Here is an 18917-nt window from a genome sequence, read left to right as displayed (position 1 = left end):
CTTCGTTCCCCCCGTTCCCCCATCAGCCCTGCCCCCCCCCCCATTTCAAGACTTATAGATATGCCACTGCCTGGGTGGGTGTCTGTTCTCTTATTTTATTAAAAATAACACCTTTGTGCCCCCATCAGCCCCTCCCCCTTCCCATTTTAAGGCTTCTAGATACACCACTGCCTGGGTGGGTGTCTGTTCTCTTATTTATATTTTTAAAAAAAACAGAGATCCAAAGGAATGAAAACTTCTTAAGGTAGAAATATGAAAACAGATTTTAACCTTGCATAGGCTACTGTATTTGGAGACTAGGATTCAGCCGCAAGAGTTTAAATCCTACCAGGATTTTTGTCCTGTATGTTAATTATAATTTTAAATGAGTTTTAATTCTGTTTGATTAGGGAAATGAGGAAAGTGATTATAATGTGATCTAAAGACCATATGTTTACATAAATTTCTTTTTCATAAAAAGTATGGAAAATATACAAAAAATAGTTTTATATACAAAAATGGTTTTATTACTGTGAGATACACCTTATGTGATGCTAAAAATACACCATCTGTGTTGCAAAAAATGAATTAGTTGTTCTTTATTTTTTTTGGTATTTTAATTGAAATATGCTTTGCTCATTTTGAAGTAACATTAAAGTTATCAACTTGAACAAAGAAATTATTGTATACCTGTAGTATTTTAAAAATGATAATTTTACAGTGAAAATGATAGAAACATTTCCACTCTTCCACTGTCAGTCACTGGAAGTGTTTTCATTATTTTATGTAGTAAGGTACACATTGTTTAAACTCAATCATTTCTATGGTCAAGTTAAAAATGTATATGCTAACTGCATGAGCAAGTTAATTTCAAAATTGTTTGTTCTGATTTTTTTTTTTTCATTTTCAAGGGACAATATACATCTTTAAATGATGTATGTATTTTGAGTATTATGTATTTAATTTTTTAGGCTTTTCCAAATTTGATGACAGACTGATATTTAAACTACTTTAAAACTCACAACAATTACAGTCTACACATTACACTCATCATCCGTTTTCTATGTTTTTTTTTCTTTCTTTTGCTTATATATTTTTATAACTTTTTAAATTCCATTATACTTATTTTTCCATGTTCTTGTACCATAATTTATGGATTTTTTAAAAGATGCTTTTCTTAAATATTTATCATCCATCAAGTCAAGTACTTATATTTTTTTTGAATTGAAATTCTATGTGAAATATACAGATTTTACATTTTAAAAAAAATTTTTAAGAAAAGGTAGGAAGTTATAGTGATAGAGCTGATAATATCAAGGAGAGCAAAACATTTTGTTGGCAAATCACTTGATTTTGTTAATTAAGTATACTAATCCCTAGTGTAGGTATGTATACAGCAGTACTGGTATATAGTATGTATTGACTTTTCCTGTTTATGAATTTTATTGTTTATACTGTAGTAATCATCATTAAATTGAATTTTCAATTGATCTAAATTTTGTGGATGATTGTTACAAAACGAGATGCAAACTGCCTACCATATTAACATCTATTACAGTAATATGTATTCTAATTAGATTTTTATTATTCGTTTATGGTGTTTAAAGTCACTGAAAGAAGAAAAATAATAATTTGGCCTTTAAATTGGAATGAACTGCTACTTTAAAATTTGTTAATGTAGAGACAATAAAATTTGTTGATTGTGTACGTGGAGGCGTAATTTTACTAATGAAGCATGCAGTGAACGTTAGTTCCAATAGTGACGTACAAAGTGCTTTTAAAAGATCATTGTTGTCCCTTGTGGTATGGTTGCTATTACTGGTCCATATGGAGACAAGGACCAGGTGAACAGGAAGCTTACATTACAACTCATTCATGAAGAAATAACTGAATTGATTTTAAGCAAAGCAATAATTGTCAGATACCATGGCAGGACTGGTACACAGTAAATGGTTGAGGTAGTTTTCAATTATTGTGTCATGTTCCAGTCAAGGAAGTTGAAGAATAAGGAAGTTTGTACAATAAGGCAGCGATTTTAAGTCTTTCACAAATCTCCTAGAAATGAGGCTTCAGAAAAATTTGTTCTAGAATCAAACTTATCTCCCACAAATTCATGATATAGTATTTGCATTTTTTAACTTCTGTAATTGGAAATCAGATTTGCTTGTTCAGGAATTTTTTTTTTACTACAGGTATTTAGTTTTTGCTGAAACGCAAATACTGTAGAGGCCTAATTTGACCTACAGTGGTTCAACCTAACCTAAAACGAAGATCACACTCTTGTTTTCACTACAATGAAATATTTTCTTTTGTTGAGAACAAAGTTTAATTATGGTTTTATTTGAATACTAATATAACTTTCAACTTTTATTGCCAAAAACAAAATCATATACGCACAATTGGCAATAGGAGATTTAAAAAAAAATAGATGAGCTATTATTCGGAGAGGAGGAATTATCATGGTGTGTTTGAATGTTGTCTATCTCGCAAAGTGTGTTGTAAGTAAAGCTTCTGGTTAATGATGATGTCATGTATGTAGAGAAACAACTTCATAGTAATTAATTTGTTCAGAATTTATTTACTTCAAAATTTTGAAGGTGTGTCCCAAGAAATAAAGTACACAATTAAAAAAACTTTGTATAAATATAGGCCTAATAATTAATATTTACTTTCACAAAAATACAAAATATTTTTGTGAAGCACCAGGGAACCACAAGTATATATAACAGATTTCATTAAAAAAAAAGCAAAAAAAAAAAAACAAAAACGAATCTTAGTTAATATTAGCAAGATAGTAGAACATAATCAAAATCAAGTGAAATGTGAAGCGGCCACCAGAATCAAAAGGCAGACATTGCTCATCGGATTATCAACCAATGATGGTATGGTACAGCAGGGGTGGATCCAGTTTTTCAAACGGGGGTGGGGGGGAGGCACAACGTATTCGGAATAGATAAGTGAGAGTGCTAATTTCAATATATGCCTTGAAATTTTAAAATTCAGTGGCAAAACAGGGGGAGGGGGGTGGCACATGCCCTGTGCCCCTCTCCCCCACTGGATCTGCCACTGTACAGTATGATGATACAGCGTTACAAAATACTGATTTTGTGTACTGATTACAGTACAATACTGATTGTTTGCACATTACAGTACAATACTGATGGTAATCTCATGGTATTATACAATGCTGATAGTGAGTGTATTGGTACAGGGCAAGTAATTAACATACTTATACTGTAACAAATACAGTACCATTTTAACCAGACATTGAATAACTGATAATAAACAATGGCATAGCATATTTTCTAATCAAATTATACCTGAAAGACCAGTAACAGATGTATTGAAACAGTATTGTCCAAAATAAAGAAGGTTTTGATTTGATTTGATTAAATTGTTATATAAAAATAAAGTAGTATCTCTAGTTGATTGAACCACTTAAAATCAGTCAGCTCTTTAGAACTGTATGACTCACTCACAGCCTGTTTCATGTCGACTAGTGTAGTAATTGCACATCCACATCATTAGAAAAACAGGTGGAAACTAAATTTGGAAAGTCAAACGATCTCATCATTCATGAGAACCCTGCTGTGAATTTAACTCTTTTTCAAGATTTAAAAATTCTTTGTTACTGTTAGCATATTTTTTTTTTTCAAATTGTTTTATGAATAAAATACTGAACTTATAGCTTATATTGAAAGTTTTAAATTCAGTTACCCTGCAATTTCGAGACTACTTTTTCGAAGTACTGTACCATCATTCTTTAATCTTTTAACATCAAGTTCCTGTATTTGGATACTAAATCACAAGATCCACCCTTGTATTAATGGTGACATAAGAAAAGACAAATTATTAATTTTCAAGTTCAAAAGAACATACATCAGTTCAGTACCTGTAAACGTATGCATTGTTGTGGGCCTATTTACATTTTAATGCTTGGTTCAATATACTGTACTTTAGAAATTGTTATAGCTGAGGTACATATTGTAGAAATTATTGATGGGCCTATACATGAGAGGAGCATTTTGCATTATGTTTCAAGATAACATATACTGTACTGTTATTGTTATATTGTACCTGAGGCCCAAGGTAATCTAGCTACTTTAGCAAGCAGAATAGTTGATACCAGTAGTGTATGGTAATGTACTAAACTTAATTTCTGCTTTACTTGTCATTGCTGATCTTTGCACCATATGAATGTAACACTGATACAATGTTAGAAAAAAGGGCATGGTTCTATATAATTGACCTTTTTACGGTCGAATTGATATATGCAAAAAAATTACTTTAGATCTGAAAATACTGGTATAGTAGGCGTGTATTATAAATTTTGTTATTATGTACAGTAGTTTTTTTACATTTTAAAATTTTGAATAAAAAAGCTATGCTCAAAGCTTATATTCTCCTCATCTATGTACCACTTCACTACACCTGACGATGCTAGCATAGACTGCTGGCAACTAGTGTATTAAATATAAGTCTATGAAGTACCACCATTTTTTTTTCTTACATCTACCAGACTAATAGTAATACGGCTCTATCCACTATCAGGCCCATATCTAGGTTCTTCCAAGAGGGGGTTTTCTGGGCGTGAGGTCCAAGTTCGAGGCCCCGGTGGGGTCAGCGAAACCCCCAAATCAAGAGGATTTTTGTGCTTTATTGCTCTAAATAATGCTATAAAAAGCAGACATGTTTGAAAACGTCTGTTGTCTGGGTGGGTCTGCAGTGCATTAGTTGAGTTGAAGGACTTATTTGGGAAATTTGAAGAGGGGGGTTCGCCAAAAAAGATGGGGATTTGCTAGAAAGGGGGGTTCTCCTGAACCATAAAAACCCCCCTGGATACGGGCCTGACTATTATGTATAAAAAAAAAAAAAAAATCATCCGTAAGTATAGTACTGTACCATTAAAAGCAACTACAGTACTATTATTAGGATAGATTGATCACAGTTGTAATACTGTACAATAACATTTTTAATTTCATGATGAAATTAACTTTGTCATGGTAAGCCTCATTTACACTGAATCCAAATTATCAGATCAGTGGGCCTACCGAATCGATGATGTACAGTAATGTGTAATTTATATTAATTATAAATGTGATATCTTATAGCCATATTGAAAAACAGCATTGTATTTGTTGATTTGTGACTCATGAATAAAGTTTTACTACTACATAACAAAATTGAATCAGTGTGTAAGCATAAGCACACTGGCATTCAATGTATCAGAAATACGATCCAAATTTTGTTTTTGATCCAATGTGAGTGCAGCTTTTCTCTCGTATTTGGAGCATCGTAGACTTCTTGTATGTTAACATCATTGTGCAATTTCTTGTTTCTTAATTTCAGAAAAATGAACATGGATACGAATTCAACGGCCATGCCAATGAACCACAGCATGGGTATGGGACCATCTGGAATGCCCCACACTGGTCACATGGGCCATACTATGGGTATGGACCATACTATGGACCATACTATGGACCATGGGGATCATGGTAGTGATGGTGGGATGAATCATATGATGCAGGTACAGTATTGCATTTGTATCTTTATTTTAATTTTGGAAATTATATCGGGTTTGTATTTTCTGAATTTTGTGAAATTATTTATATGGATTTTTAATGATTAGTTAGCAAAACTCACAAGAACCTTCAAAGGTAAACTATAAAGAATAAGTAATTTATGGAAATTTTTTATACTATATTAGAAATTACTGAGCTAAATATTATATTGCAGTGTATTCCTACTATATTATGTTGCAGTGTATTCCTAATGACTAATTGTTCTATTAAATACCAAATTTACATTTTGAAAAGTTCAAAGCAAATGGCTAAAATTTGCCACATCACTGATGACTATGAACATATGTTTGTCTAATGCAAAGCTGTAAAGGTGTTTGAAGAGCTTTTTTAAACAGATTGAAAGAAAAGGTATAACAATTTTAGGCCTAATTTTCATATTAATCTATACATTACAAGACTAATGATTAATGCTGGTTATATAATTGGTATTAAGAGCTTATTTATATGATATTGTTTAATTAATTAATTTAAAAAATTGATTTGGATACAACGTGCCTAGCTGAACTTTAATGCAAATGATATTTTAATTTATGACGGACAGTAGTAAAATAAAAATTATTTTAACCAATGATTAAACGTAAAATTCTAATATGAATGATTGTGGATAAGCCTTAACCAACTGGGCCATAAAGGCTTTGCTGGTAATTCAGTCAGTTTAGAATTCCTCACACTCAATTGCACATGCATATTTGGACAGCACTAGTCCTTGATGCATGGCAAATATCTGAGATCAGTATGATACACCCTCTTACAATAAGAATTTGACAAGTCATGGTCTACAAAGAAATACATTTATAATAAATCATGATAGAGGTAAAATCTGAACTATCTTGCAGTAATGCTGTAATATATCAATTTTGAACATTAAAGAAGAGGAGTCTGTGAGTGTGAAATACCAAATTAAGTTTTGACAAATTTTCTATTAGACTTTAATGTACAGTGTAGTACTATACTGTTGCACAACCAAAGAATGTTTGCAAACTTCTAGCAGAGTGCAGTGGTACAGACCTCCACTCTACAAGCTATTCACTGCAGTCAGCCTCACAGCCACTGCCCAACCATTGTCTACAGCCCCAGAATCCTGTAATCTATTAGATACTCCTTATAGACTTTGACAATCATGTGAAAGTTGTTGTTCTATGCTCACCCATGAAATATTATGAGACTGAATCAATAAGGAAACAATGAGGATTTTGTTTGTCAGACAGGTGATAGCAATATTTTTACATTGTATTTTAGTAATTATTTGAAGATGTTCTTCACAGCACCAAAATCACACAGAAACAACATGTAGAGTAGAGTATGTCAAAAATCTAATCCTTTATCAAATATCAACTGAAATTGAGTTTAAATGTCATAATACAGTACTTACCAGCCAGTCATGGCTCTGACATTTAGCAGGATATATCTATTCAACAGGGAATCCGACCATTTCCAACAGAGCCTGGCCGTGGGTATTAAGGGCCTAGAAAGAGTAGGCAGTTTTTGGTCATTTCAAAGAAATAGTAATTTTAGCCTTATTTTCTTTAGATTCGATATGCACAGATGCTTTCTAGGCATTATGTAGTACAGTATACTAAACATAAATTTTTTTATAAAAAGGAAGTATTTAATATTCATTGCATCCAGAAATACATTAAAGTGATCATAATTACTATATGAATTTTTAATACTTTTGTGTGAATTTGAAGATATTGTATACTACAGTACTGTACTATTAGACCTGTACCCATCTACAATGTCAATATGAAATCTATACCCTTACTTTTTATTGTCAATAAAATAAATAGTAGTTTCCATTGTATTCATTATGAAAGAATACCTGCAATTATGAACTGTACTACTGCATACATTGTATTCAACTTAATTACTATATCCAGAATATGATACAGTATTTAAAAAAAACTTGGTTTTACTACGTGTGCAATAAAAATCAGGTTTATTTTCTTCTTTTCATTGATGTTGCACAATTTTAAAGAAAACTACTGTAATATCATTTATCAATAGTTCATTTCAGTGTCTTGCACTGCATATTTGTACTCCTGTCTATGATAGAAATCGTACCCAACATAAAATAGCTGCATGTACACATAAAGTGTGTCAAACCTCACATTGATATAACGTTTTGTTTTTACCACACTCTTGAGCAATGTATTCAGGAAATTTCACTGAACCATGCGCAAAATTTACATCAAATTATTTGCTCCAGTTACATTTAGGATACTGATGACTGATTTTGTAGTCTGTAAGTGTTTCTCCATGTGATGGAATGGCCCTAGAGATGTATTAAGGCATACAGTAGCATATTCAAGGTGGAATAAGGGGGAAGGGGGCAGTTGACCTAAGCCCCATGTATGTCTTTTTTTGGGATTAAAAGATAATGAGGAAAAATATAATTGCATTCAAATTGACAGTGCCTTTACCTACTATCAGGAGCTGTCATAGACTTAAAATTTCTTTACATCGGTGAAATTAAACCCCCTCCCATACCACCCGCTAATTAAAATTTTTGGATCCACCGCTGCAATATATATATATATTTATTTATTCTTTCTTTTGACTGGATAGCATTTTTAGTAGCGCAGTACTGCTTTTCAAAATGGTCCAGTTTTCTTAACAAAGTTAAGAATATAAACTGAAGTAAAATATTAAACAGAACAAAACATTATCAAAAATAAAAGAGAAAAGAAAAAGAAAAAAAGTTAAAATTGCAAATAACCTTATAAAAAAAATTCATTTTAAAGTAAATGAGCACAAATGGTATTTTTGAAATTGGTCATATTAGTTGCATTTTTCTGATTTTATTAGATTATTTTATTTTAGGTAGATTATTCTAAAGTTTGGCTGATTGGTATTGAAAAGTTCATTTTCTTTGAGTATTTTCCCAGTTTCGTACTACTGAGGTTTTCTGCTTTGACTTTGAGTGCATTTGGGATGGACACCATCATTAAACATAAACATTGAATATAAATATGATGGTGCATAACCATGTAAACACTTAATACAACTACAGTACAAGTAAATGTTCTTTCCAGCTTAATGCATCTAATGTATCTGTTGTAATAATTGTTAGTGTCCTCCTCACCATGTATGTTAATGGAGGAGTCCTTTGTCCCTTGTTGATATTCATAAAGTAATGCTTTTATAAGAACATTCTGCAAAAATCCTTTTAATGTACATATCATGAAAGATATGTCATATGTCATCACAATATGTGGCATATTCAGGAATTCAAAATAGAAGGGGTAGTAGCTTTAACAGTAGGGGTAGGATGAGGCACCACCTCATCCCCACCATGGTTGGGGTTGATATACCCACCATGGTGTATGATTATGGCACTTCTATATAGCCAGAAATTTTGACAAATTTAGTGAGCTGGACCAGTGCTTCCCCTCCCCTGTTAAATTGCCACTGACAATTAATCAATATGCCTAAATTACAATTCAGGAGTCTATAGAATGAATATGAACATCAATTTGTGTTCCCCTGTTCGAACCAGATTTGTTTTCCCACAATACTAGGCCTAAACTCAGCATGAGCTCAAGAAGGATATTCAAGTTATTTTGATGTTATTTGAATCATTTATGCTTGGACTGTAGCCAACACAGTAACTCTCTTAATTCTTAATTTCCTTCTGTATGCATGCTTGTATGTAGCATTTGGCAAGATAGTGCTAACTACATAGCAGTTACCACTACAATTAAGATGTTATGATCATTTGAAAAAAGGAATAAATATTTTGTCTGTTGTCAACTAATAAGCATTCTTATATGAACAAAATAATTCATTCATTTTCATTCATGGATTTTATTCAATATAAAAAATTCAAGCAAAAAAGTTAAAATTGAGATTATATCATAAAAACTACAATATTACTATAAATAAAAAATAAATAAGTAAGTAATTAAATAAATAACGGGGGAACAGAAGGCAAAAATACAATCTAATTTTAAGTTTGAAGGTTCCATAATTTACTTATAACTAAATTTCTTTTTACTGTGTTTGATCTGAGGCACTGTACCTTGGGAATCAAGATGGTTGCCCTTGTATGTGGGTTAAGTTATGACTTAAACCCTTCCCCTTGGTGTGGCCACTGTAGCGCCAGCCACGTTTATACTTGAAATGCTCTAGTCGCTTTATCTGGTATAGCGCCACCACTGTTTACAATATTTATTTTTCAAATTTGTTTTTTTTTTAAATTTTTTTAGATGACTTTCTACTTGAGTACGAGTGTAACAATCTTATTTGATGAATGGAAAGTAAGCTCAGTTGGAGGTAAGTTTCACAAAATACCTTCATTTGTCCGAGTTCGATGGTAAGACGGTTTCTTAGCTACTTCAGAATTAAAAGTTAAAATAAATAACTAAAATATTGAGAATAGTATGTTTTAAATTCCTACTGAAATAACGAAGAAAATTAATTTCTTATAATTTTTAACAAGATTATTTTATGTTGTATTATAGGTGTCATAAATTTTTAAAAAGCCCAAAAATCCAAATCATAGAAAACCAAAGTTTTTAGCAATTTACAACATTTTTAAATTGCTTACTAGCCAATGGGTCTATATATACAGTGGAAATAGTTTATGTGTCGGTTATTAGGCAAGTAAAATACTTTTCTTTAAATTGAATTAAAACAATCAATTGAAGCTAATAATGTAGCCTACTGTACTTAACAAATAAATAATTTAATTCATTTTTAAATTGTTTAGAATCGCATTTCAAAAGGTACTGTAGGTAATTGCAAAGCATTGTCTGACATTTTCGAAGGTCAGGCACATAAACAAATAATCAAGCCTATCAAAATATATCAAAAGTGTGCTTGGTTAAATTTTTTGATGTTTGACATAGGCATGTACAATTGAAAATACAAGTGGCATATTTTCGCGCTATATTGTTTCATATTTTTTTGAAATCATTTTTCCTTGAAATATGTATTTGTTATCTTACAAATCTAGACCTTAGGAAACCAGTAAGGTTGAAGTTATAGGCCTATTTTGTATATTGTTCTTTCCCCATAGGCAATGTGACTAACATTTTTATTTTGTTGAACCGATCCTAACCTCCTTTAAATATATACCGTACGTATCATATAGGTTTAATAGGATCGTGTGTTGCTGTATTTTTCCTTGCTGTCTTGTACGAGGGATTAAAAGTGATGCGAGAAACATTGCTGCGTCGTTCCGTTGTCAATGTACGCTACAAGACCATGCAGGTTGCAAAGGGAAGTGAAACTGTTTTGACAGAAACACATGGGGCAGGAGAGTAAGTAATAAAAGACAAAAACAAGATTGCTAATTTTCTGATTTTTAAATTTTTTTTTCATTTTAATGTGAAAGCCAGACAATGCAATGTATTTCACTGGCTGGTTGGACAAGACTTCCACAGGGAAGCTAATCACTATTGCGTTATGTGATCCACTACCACTTTTTTCACATATAATGTTGTAAAATAAACCTCTTTTTTATGTTTTTATTCCTTTGTTTTACAAAAATATAAGAATATACTATAATTTGAAATAATTTTCATTGTATAAGAGACAGGTATTAAGGGCCTTGAAAGAGTAGGCAGTTTTTGGTCATTTCAAAGAAATAGTAATTTTAGCCTTATTTTCTTTAGATTCGATATGCACAGATGCTTTCGATCCGTTTCGGCCTTCCAGGCCTCATCAGTGCAGCTAGGGTATAGACCCAAACGAAACGTTCGACCAGCTTAGGCAGGGCCCAAACTAGTCCCACGACCGCTAATGATTACAGAGCCAAACCAAGGCAATATATATACACAGCCCAGGTGTGAATGCAAATAGTGGAATACAAGCTATGCGGCTCGGTTCCAGTAGATACAGAGAATATTTTGTCATTCTTAATGCGTCCTACAAAATTCTTAACAAGACAGCACTAGTCCGTGAATATATATATATATATATAAATTCCATTAACCAAAAGGTCCACTGATTATTCTCAGATAAGAAAGTATAATACATACTCCAAGTATTGAAATACATGCCATCATTTTGGGATTCAATATTTTGACATTAATTATGTCATCATCAGGAATGATGATGACATAATACACCTATCCGAAGTGTCAATCAAACTTAACAATGGACCAATCAGAACAACGCTAGGAATACGCACGCATCTCACAAACACACGTGTTGTTACATAAACGCACATGTTAGCGTATGTAACACTGTTGTCTTGAGGGACCTTAGCAACAACATCCGAGGGGCGGGGCTTAGCGGAAAGGTGCATTAATGTTTAAATATTGAATCCCAACACGGTGGCATGTATTTCAATACTTGGAGTATGTATTATACTTTCTAATTCCATTAATTCAGCATAGACCAATGCCTTCAGCATTTGGAATATTCACATCAAGTCATTGTTATTCCTGCATCTGTAAGATTATTACACAAAGCAGAAAGTTGAATAAGTGTGGTGGCGCACTTCATTCAACTCAAATGTGTTGTGGAAAAAAAGATCCACAAATCAGAGAGCCACATTATTGTTGTTTGTTTTGTTTAAGACTATAATGCACCACAATATTAGAGAGCTTTAAAATGATACCCACATTGCCAGACAGTGGCCGGAACTTCTACATGTTCTTAACATTATCAAAATTGCATAAGAGCTCCTCCTTGACAGTTTCATGATCATTGTTTTTTGCAGAACTCGTTGGTTGAGTGGTGCGCACTTCTTACAGACACTCTTACATGTAGTCCAAGTCACCATCAGCTACTTTCTCATGCTGATCTTCATGACATATAATGGCTGGTTATGCATTGCAGTTGCACTCGGAGCTGGTACTGGATATTTTTTATTCGGTTGGAAAAAAGCCATCGTGGTGGATATAAATGAACATTGTCATTAATCATACCTATATTTTTCAGATGGTATTTTTGAAAGAATGTTTTTTAAAAGTTTATTATAGATGAAGTGATTTTGATATGAAACTTCAACTCCAAAAATATATAGGTTTGTCTGGAACATCAGGTGTTTCAAAAGTGACATTGAAACTGAAGAGGCAACTTATTTTACATTTATTTTAAGCGACTGATAAAATAATCTTGACCAATATATATATTAGATTAGTATTAACATAGTCAGTACTAGGTTAAAATGGAGATTCTCGTACTCTTGGACATCTACATTAAAAATTCACAACACCTAATTCCAATTCAGTAGTGGCGCCCACTTCTGCTGTTGTCGGGGATATGCCTTAACCCTTCCACTGGGGACATAAAGAGACATCAAAGCCCTTTGAGGCAAATACTGGAACCATCACTGTTCCCTAATTCTTAACTGGAATCAATTTTCAAAAATGTATAGTCATCCATATTGAAATAATATAAAAAGCAAAGATGATATAGCAAATATGGTTTTTCTTCCGAATTATAAACGTTTACCAATGGTGCTATGTGATTAGTAATTAATGTTTTTTAAGGAATTTATATTTATGATAACATCGAATTCAAACCGTTAAACCCAGATGCAAATGATTCTTATTGTTTTATTGTTTGTGTGAAAAGATTTTAGTTTTGCATTATTACACTATAATTTGTTATACAGGTATTGTATTCTAATTGATAAATTTATTGTGTGTAGAAATTTACTTTAATATACTGTTAAATGTATATTAGTTGAATATTAAAGTTAATTCCAACAGGGTTGGCGCCAAGAGTTGCCTGACGAGGGGGTGAGCGAGGTGTCAGATTTCCCCGACGAAAGCAAAGTGGGTGTGGTCGAGCTTCAATTAAAAGCTTCTTAAAGAGGCCCTGGGGGGGGGGGGCGAAGCCAACAAAAATTTTGACAATTTAGGTGTTTCAAAGGCTTATTTCATCGATTTTATGAGTCTACTAATATTTAAAAAATACATATAATATTTTTTCTCCCCGACGAATTGTGCTTTTTCTCCCCGACGGGGGACCTTTTTCCCCGCTGGCGCCATCCCTGAACTGCAACACAGTAGAAATAGATGTAATGTAAGGTTAAAATTCATGTTGACCATTTCATACCAATCAACTAGCATTTTTCTCTCAGTTTTTTAAACTACATTTTGTTTTTATCAAATACAATTCATTTAAATATTACACCTGAAAACAATAATTTAATTTTTCTTTTTGATAAACAAAAAGTTTGACCAAATCATAGCAAATATGTAAGTGCTAGTATAATGTTGTTGGGGCTGTTAAGATATATTGTCACCCATGTACCATTTGCAGCTTCTCTTTTCTAAGGAGTATTTTTAGTTGACAGGGGAATTCACTACAGGAGTTTTCATTCCATTTTCTCATGAACACATTTATACTCCTGTGTTGACAAAGTTAAACATAAGTGGAGTGGTCTGATGGCACATGCAGAATTGATATTTAAAGCACACTCCAAGCCTGGGCTGCACTACCAACTATTCTCAACTTTGTGGCTGAGAGCTCTAGTCACAAGTTAACCACCAACTGCTGCCAATCTTAAGACTGAGAGCCCCAGCCACGAGTTCCCCACCAATAAATTCCATTTCCAAGATTTCAACCATGGAATCTGCAATTAGAATGAAAGCATCTTGACCATAAAGCTGTACTTCATTTCACTCCGATAAACCAGGAATACAGGAAAAATTTGTTATTTGATATTTCTGTTTTCCATTATTATAAATGAAATCTAAAGAAACTGCTAAAAAATATGTTGTTTAAAAATATAGTACTGAATTGTTCAGATTTTGACATCAAATGTTTACAAAATATTAAGTTTGAAAAAACATCACCATATATTCCCAAATTATTTGTGTTTTTGCAGCGTGTTTGCAGCAATCTCCTGATAGATCTACATTATTGTTTCTTATATTGTATTTTTTCCATTTTTTTTGGCTTGTTCAATGAAATTGACGAAATTCTTTTTTGTTCTCATTAGAACACTGAAGAATGTATGCTACTAAATGATATTAAACATATTATATACGTTTAATCTCTTATATGTAGAAATAAATTTTAAACATTGATCCATTCTGTAAAGTCCTGTTATTCCCAAATTGTTCCTATTTTGGCAATTAAGTTTTATTTTTTGTATGTAAATTAATGAAATAAGTGTCTTTAGGATTAATATGAATCAAGATTTCTGTACAGTAGCTCACAAATTACAGCATTATGCTGTATTTGCTGGTGACTCTCTTACAGTAGGTGCATCAAGCATGCTTTCACATCTTTTAAAAATATATGCGATAAAATTATCCAATATAAATATATATTTAGTAATATTCTATACTTAAATCATGTTGATGGCACAAGCCTGATGATGATGATAATAGAGACAGTGGTGTAACAGTCTGAGACCCCTGAAAGGCTTCATTGGGGCCACACTACACTGGGAAGAAGCCTTGCACGCTTCAGCTTATTTCATGTTTTAAGGAAGGTTTTCCCCCTCTTGAAAATGATTCAATGAATCAATGAACCCCCCCAAAAAAAGGGGGGTACGGGTTCCCCTGGGAAAATTTCGATTTCTAGAATGCCGGAAATAAGCTTTCCTGACTTCGGAAATGTCTTTTAATTGACTTTTTTATGTTCTTCAAAATTCAAAGTTTTCCCCTCTTGAAAACGGTCAGGTAAATTTTTCCGAATGAGCTTTCCCGACATTTGAAGTGTGTTTTAATGACTTATGTTCTTCAAAATTCAATTTTTTTTATTGTAAAAAAAAAAAAAAAAAAAAAAAAACAGCTCACAGGGGAGGGGTCAGGACCCATGACCCCCTTGCACATATCCGCCAATGTGAATTGCGAGAAAATGTAACTCGGTTGGGGACTGGATAAATATTCTCTTTCCCATCCTTCTCCTCCTTCCCATACAAAAATCGTCAGACATTATATATTTTTTGCCAAAAAGTGGGGAGCCCGGCTCCCCTGGCTATAAGTAGTTATATATTCTATTGATATTCTTAAGGATAAAACTGTCATCAGGTGCTCTGATTAAAGGTTCAATAAATGTACTTGATTTGCGTAAATTAAACGACTAATCATATTTCCAGTGTAATTATGACTTGTAAACTTAATCACTATTATTGCACAAACCAGTGTTGGCATCGGTAACAAAATTTATAATTACCATTTATTTTGTTGTTATTACTAGGCTTCTTATACTCAAAATTATATTAGATTATAACTTCTTTGGGGGCACACTACACTGGGAAGAAGCCCTGCACGCTTCAGCATATTTCATGTTTTAAGGAAGTACTGTAGTTTGACATCAGTGCTCCTTAAAATGGCCCCAGATAAATATCCTGTGCAGGCAATGAGAGCTAACAGCTTAATTATTTTCTGTCAAAGATATAGAAATCGTTTTTGATGGATAATTTAGCAATGTCCAGATTCCACAGGATTTTACTGGATAATTACATTCATGTAGTTACATATTATTCTATTGATATTCTGAAGAATAAAACTGTCATTAGGTGTTCTGATTAAAGGTTCAATAAATGTACTTGATTTGCGTAACTTAAAAGACTAAGCATATTTCCAGTTTAATTAATTAATTAATTATGACTTGTAAACTTAATCACTATTATTGCACAAACCAGTGTTGGCATCGGTAACAAAATAAACTATATATATATTTATTTTATTGCTAGTGATTTTTAGATTATGGGATATTTATAAGTACAGGTAATATGGACTTATAAGTAAACCATATAAATGAGTTTTTTTTATATAGAGCAACCTTGAAATACTGAGCTGTTAATTCCAAGTAGTTATTTTATTATTAATTATTAGAATGCTAATTTATGTTAATAACAGCAGCATGAAAATATATGCTATATAATTTCAGTTTTATGTTAACTTTATTTTTATATAGGCACCCTCCAATAAAATACTGTACCACTTTTGTGACTAAAGTTGAATGACTTAAACACCATCTGCTCTAAGTAGAAAAGTAATAGCTCTAAACGATAAAATGATAAGTGTTGCAGAAATTGCCTTTAAATTTAGGTGTTATATTTAATTAGAGGGAAACCTGTATTTATCAAATTTATTTTGTTGTTATTACTAGGCTTCTTATACTCAAAATTATATTAGATTATAATTATTGTAATCTGACATTTATTATATAATTAAAGCTAATTAGATTAGCTTGCATGTTTAATGTTGTACTTGCTTTATAAACATACACGAAAGAAAGAAAATAAATTCTTATTTTCAGACATATATTTTACCTATATTTATTTTGTTATATTGTAATCCAATGGAGAGTGGAGATGAATTATCAATCAAAAAGAATTATTGATTAAAACAGATAATTTCAATAACAACAGACATTTCATTGCCACATCATTAAAACAATTCATTAGGATGTGCACTGAGTTAATAAAGTAATGAATTTTCATTTCATTTTATTTTATTTCACACAACGAAAAAAATACAATATAAAATTCTTCAGAAAGGTAAATAAATAACAACATTTATAATAATAAAATTTATAGCAATAATAATGATAATAATGATAGTAATAATAATAATAATAATAGTAAATATAATAATAATAATAATTATAATAATAAAAGAAAGGTTGTGTGCGGAGGACACAATAAGCCATTAAGGTTTTAAGTCTGTGCCTCCAATTAACTTAAGCTAAGTAGTATTGCGAGTGAAAGAAGGCCTAAATTAATTCATCAGAACTGTAAGGTTAATTACAAGGAGAGTAAAATATTTGTAAAATAAGAAGTGATAGAAAAGATAAATTAATAATAATAATTTTATTTGTAATTAAAACAAGAGGTCGTGAAACAAAAATAAAGAATAAAATATGCAAGTAATAATAAAGCAAGTAATAATAAAAGGCCAAAAATAATAATAATAATAATAATAATAATAACAAAAGGCCGATAAAATAAGTGAAAAAGTACTAACAGCATCAGAACAGAACAAAGATAATATATAATAAAAGAGAAAAAGGGGAGCGATCTTTATATTATTAAAATATGTAATTTTGAACTAGAATGTTTTTGTATCTATGTTTAAAGGAGTTAATATTAGGAACTTCCTTGGGTTCAGATGGCAGATTATTCCACAGACATGGTCCGGTGTAAATAAAGGATGTTCTTCTTAGAGAGGTGGAATGTCTCTCGTAAATTAAATTTTTTGCAGTTGCAGATCTGGTATTATAAGAATGTTGTTGATTTAAACTTTTAAAATATGAATAAAATTGAGACGGAAGTTGATTATTGCTTAAACGGAACATAAACAATGCAGTCTGGAGTTTGTTTATATAAAAAATATTTAGAGTATTAAACGAATAAAACAATTGTTTAGTATGAGCTCTAGGTGGTGCTCCTGCGCAAGCTCTGAGAGCTTTTTTTTGCTGTTTAAAAAGACAATGGATTTTTGTAGTTTCAGAACTTGTCCAGGGGCAACAATAAACAAACTTGTCGGTAGTTGTGGCCCATGCAATATTGCAATAGGATAGGTAAGGTAAAATGAGGGTGTTGTAAAGGGAAAACAAAATATTTGGTGGAAAAGTGTGTCGTAATTTAGTAAACATTCCAATATTTCGTGAGACAGTTTTATTTATGGTGGCAATGTGCGGTTTCCAACTTAATTCAGAGTCAATTGTCACCCCAAGAAATTTCAGACTATCAGTTTTTTTAATTGGGTGTCCATCAATGGTTATATCAGCAGAGAGATTATTGCTTTTTTTACTATTTTTAAAGTAGATTATAGTTCGTTTTTGATATATTGAGCGATAGTCTGTTTGCTTTAAACCAGAGAGAGACTTTTTTAAGTTTGTCCTTGATTGTTGTTAAGAGTGTGTGGTTATTTTCATGGGAAAAAAGAATGTTAGTATCGTCTGCAAATAAAATGAAGTTAAATAACTTTGAAACATTAGGTAGATAATTTACATAAATTAGAAAGAGCAGGGGACCAAGGATTGATCCTTGTGGGATACCGCACGTCACAGGCATTGATTCAGAGGTTATTGAGTTTATTGAAGTATATTGACGGCGGTTGGATAGATAATCCTTAATAAGATCAAGTGAAAGACCTCTGACACCATAATTACGCAATTTATTAAGCAAAATCTCATAATTTATGGTGTCAAAGGCCTTGGACAAATCTAAAAAAATACCAATTGTATGCTGTTTGTTTGATAGTGAGTTTGATTTTTTCGTAAAATTGAAGAAGTGCAAGATCTGTGGAACGTGCTGTACGAAAACTGTCTCTTATACACATCTAGATGTGTATAAGAGACAGTGTGAATTGCGAGAAAATGTAACTCGGTCGGGTACTGGATAAACATTCTCTTTCCCATCCTTCTCCTTCTTCCCTCCTTCTTTTTTTGCATTTCCGATCATACAAAGTTCTCCAGACATTATAT

At 31.9% G+C, this 18917-nt stretch overlaps 1 protein-coding gene across 1 annotated transcript in view; it reads left to right on the top strand.

Moving 5' to 3' along the window:
• Window positions 1-13053, top strand: part of LOC117102814 (high affinity copper uptake protein 1-like) — an 18889-nt gene extending 5836 nt beyond the window's left edge. The window contains exons 2-5 of the mRNA XM_033243230.1: window positions 5329-5509; window positions 9773-9839; window positions 10660-10828; window positions 12235-13053. Coding sequence (XP_033099121.1) covers window positions 5333-5509; window positions 9773-9839; window positions 10660-10828; window positions 12235-12436 — 615 coding nt within the window. The 5' untranslated portion in view covers window positions 5329-5332 and the 3' untranslated portion in view covers window positions 12437-13053. The remainder of the gene's footprint in view (window positions 1-5328; window positions 5510-9772; window positions 9840-10659; window positions 10829-12234) is intronic.
• Window positions 13054-18917: the final 5864 nt, after the last annotated feature.

The sequence above is a fragment of the Anneissia japonica genome, unplaced genomic scaffold (assembly GCF_011630105.1).
Source record: "Anneissia japonica isolate Jap-2015-1 unplaced genomic scaffold, ASM1163010v1 scaffold32248_len650992_cov182, whole genome shotgun sequence".
NCBI classification, from domain to species: Eukaryota; Metazoa; Echinodermata; class Crinoidea; order Comatulida; family Comatulidae; genus Anneissia; species Anneissia japonica.
This window is presented reverse-complemented; position numbering and strand designations above follow the sequence as displayed.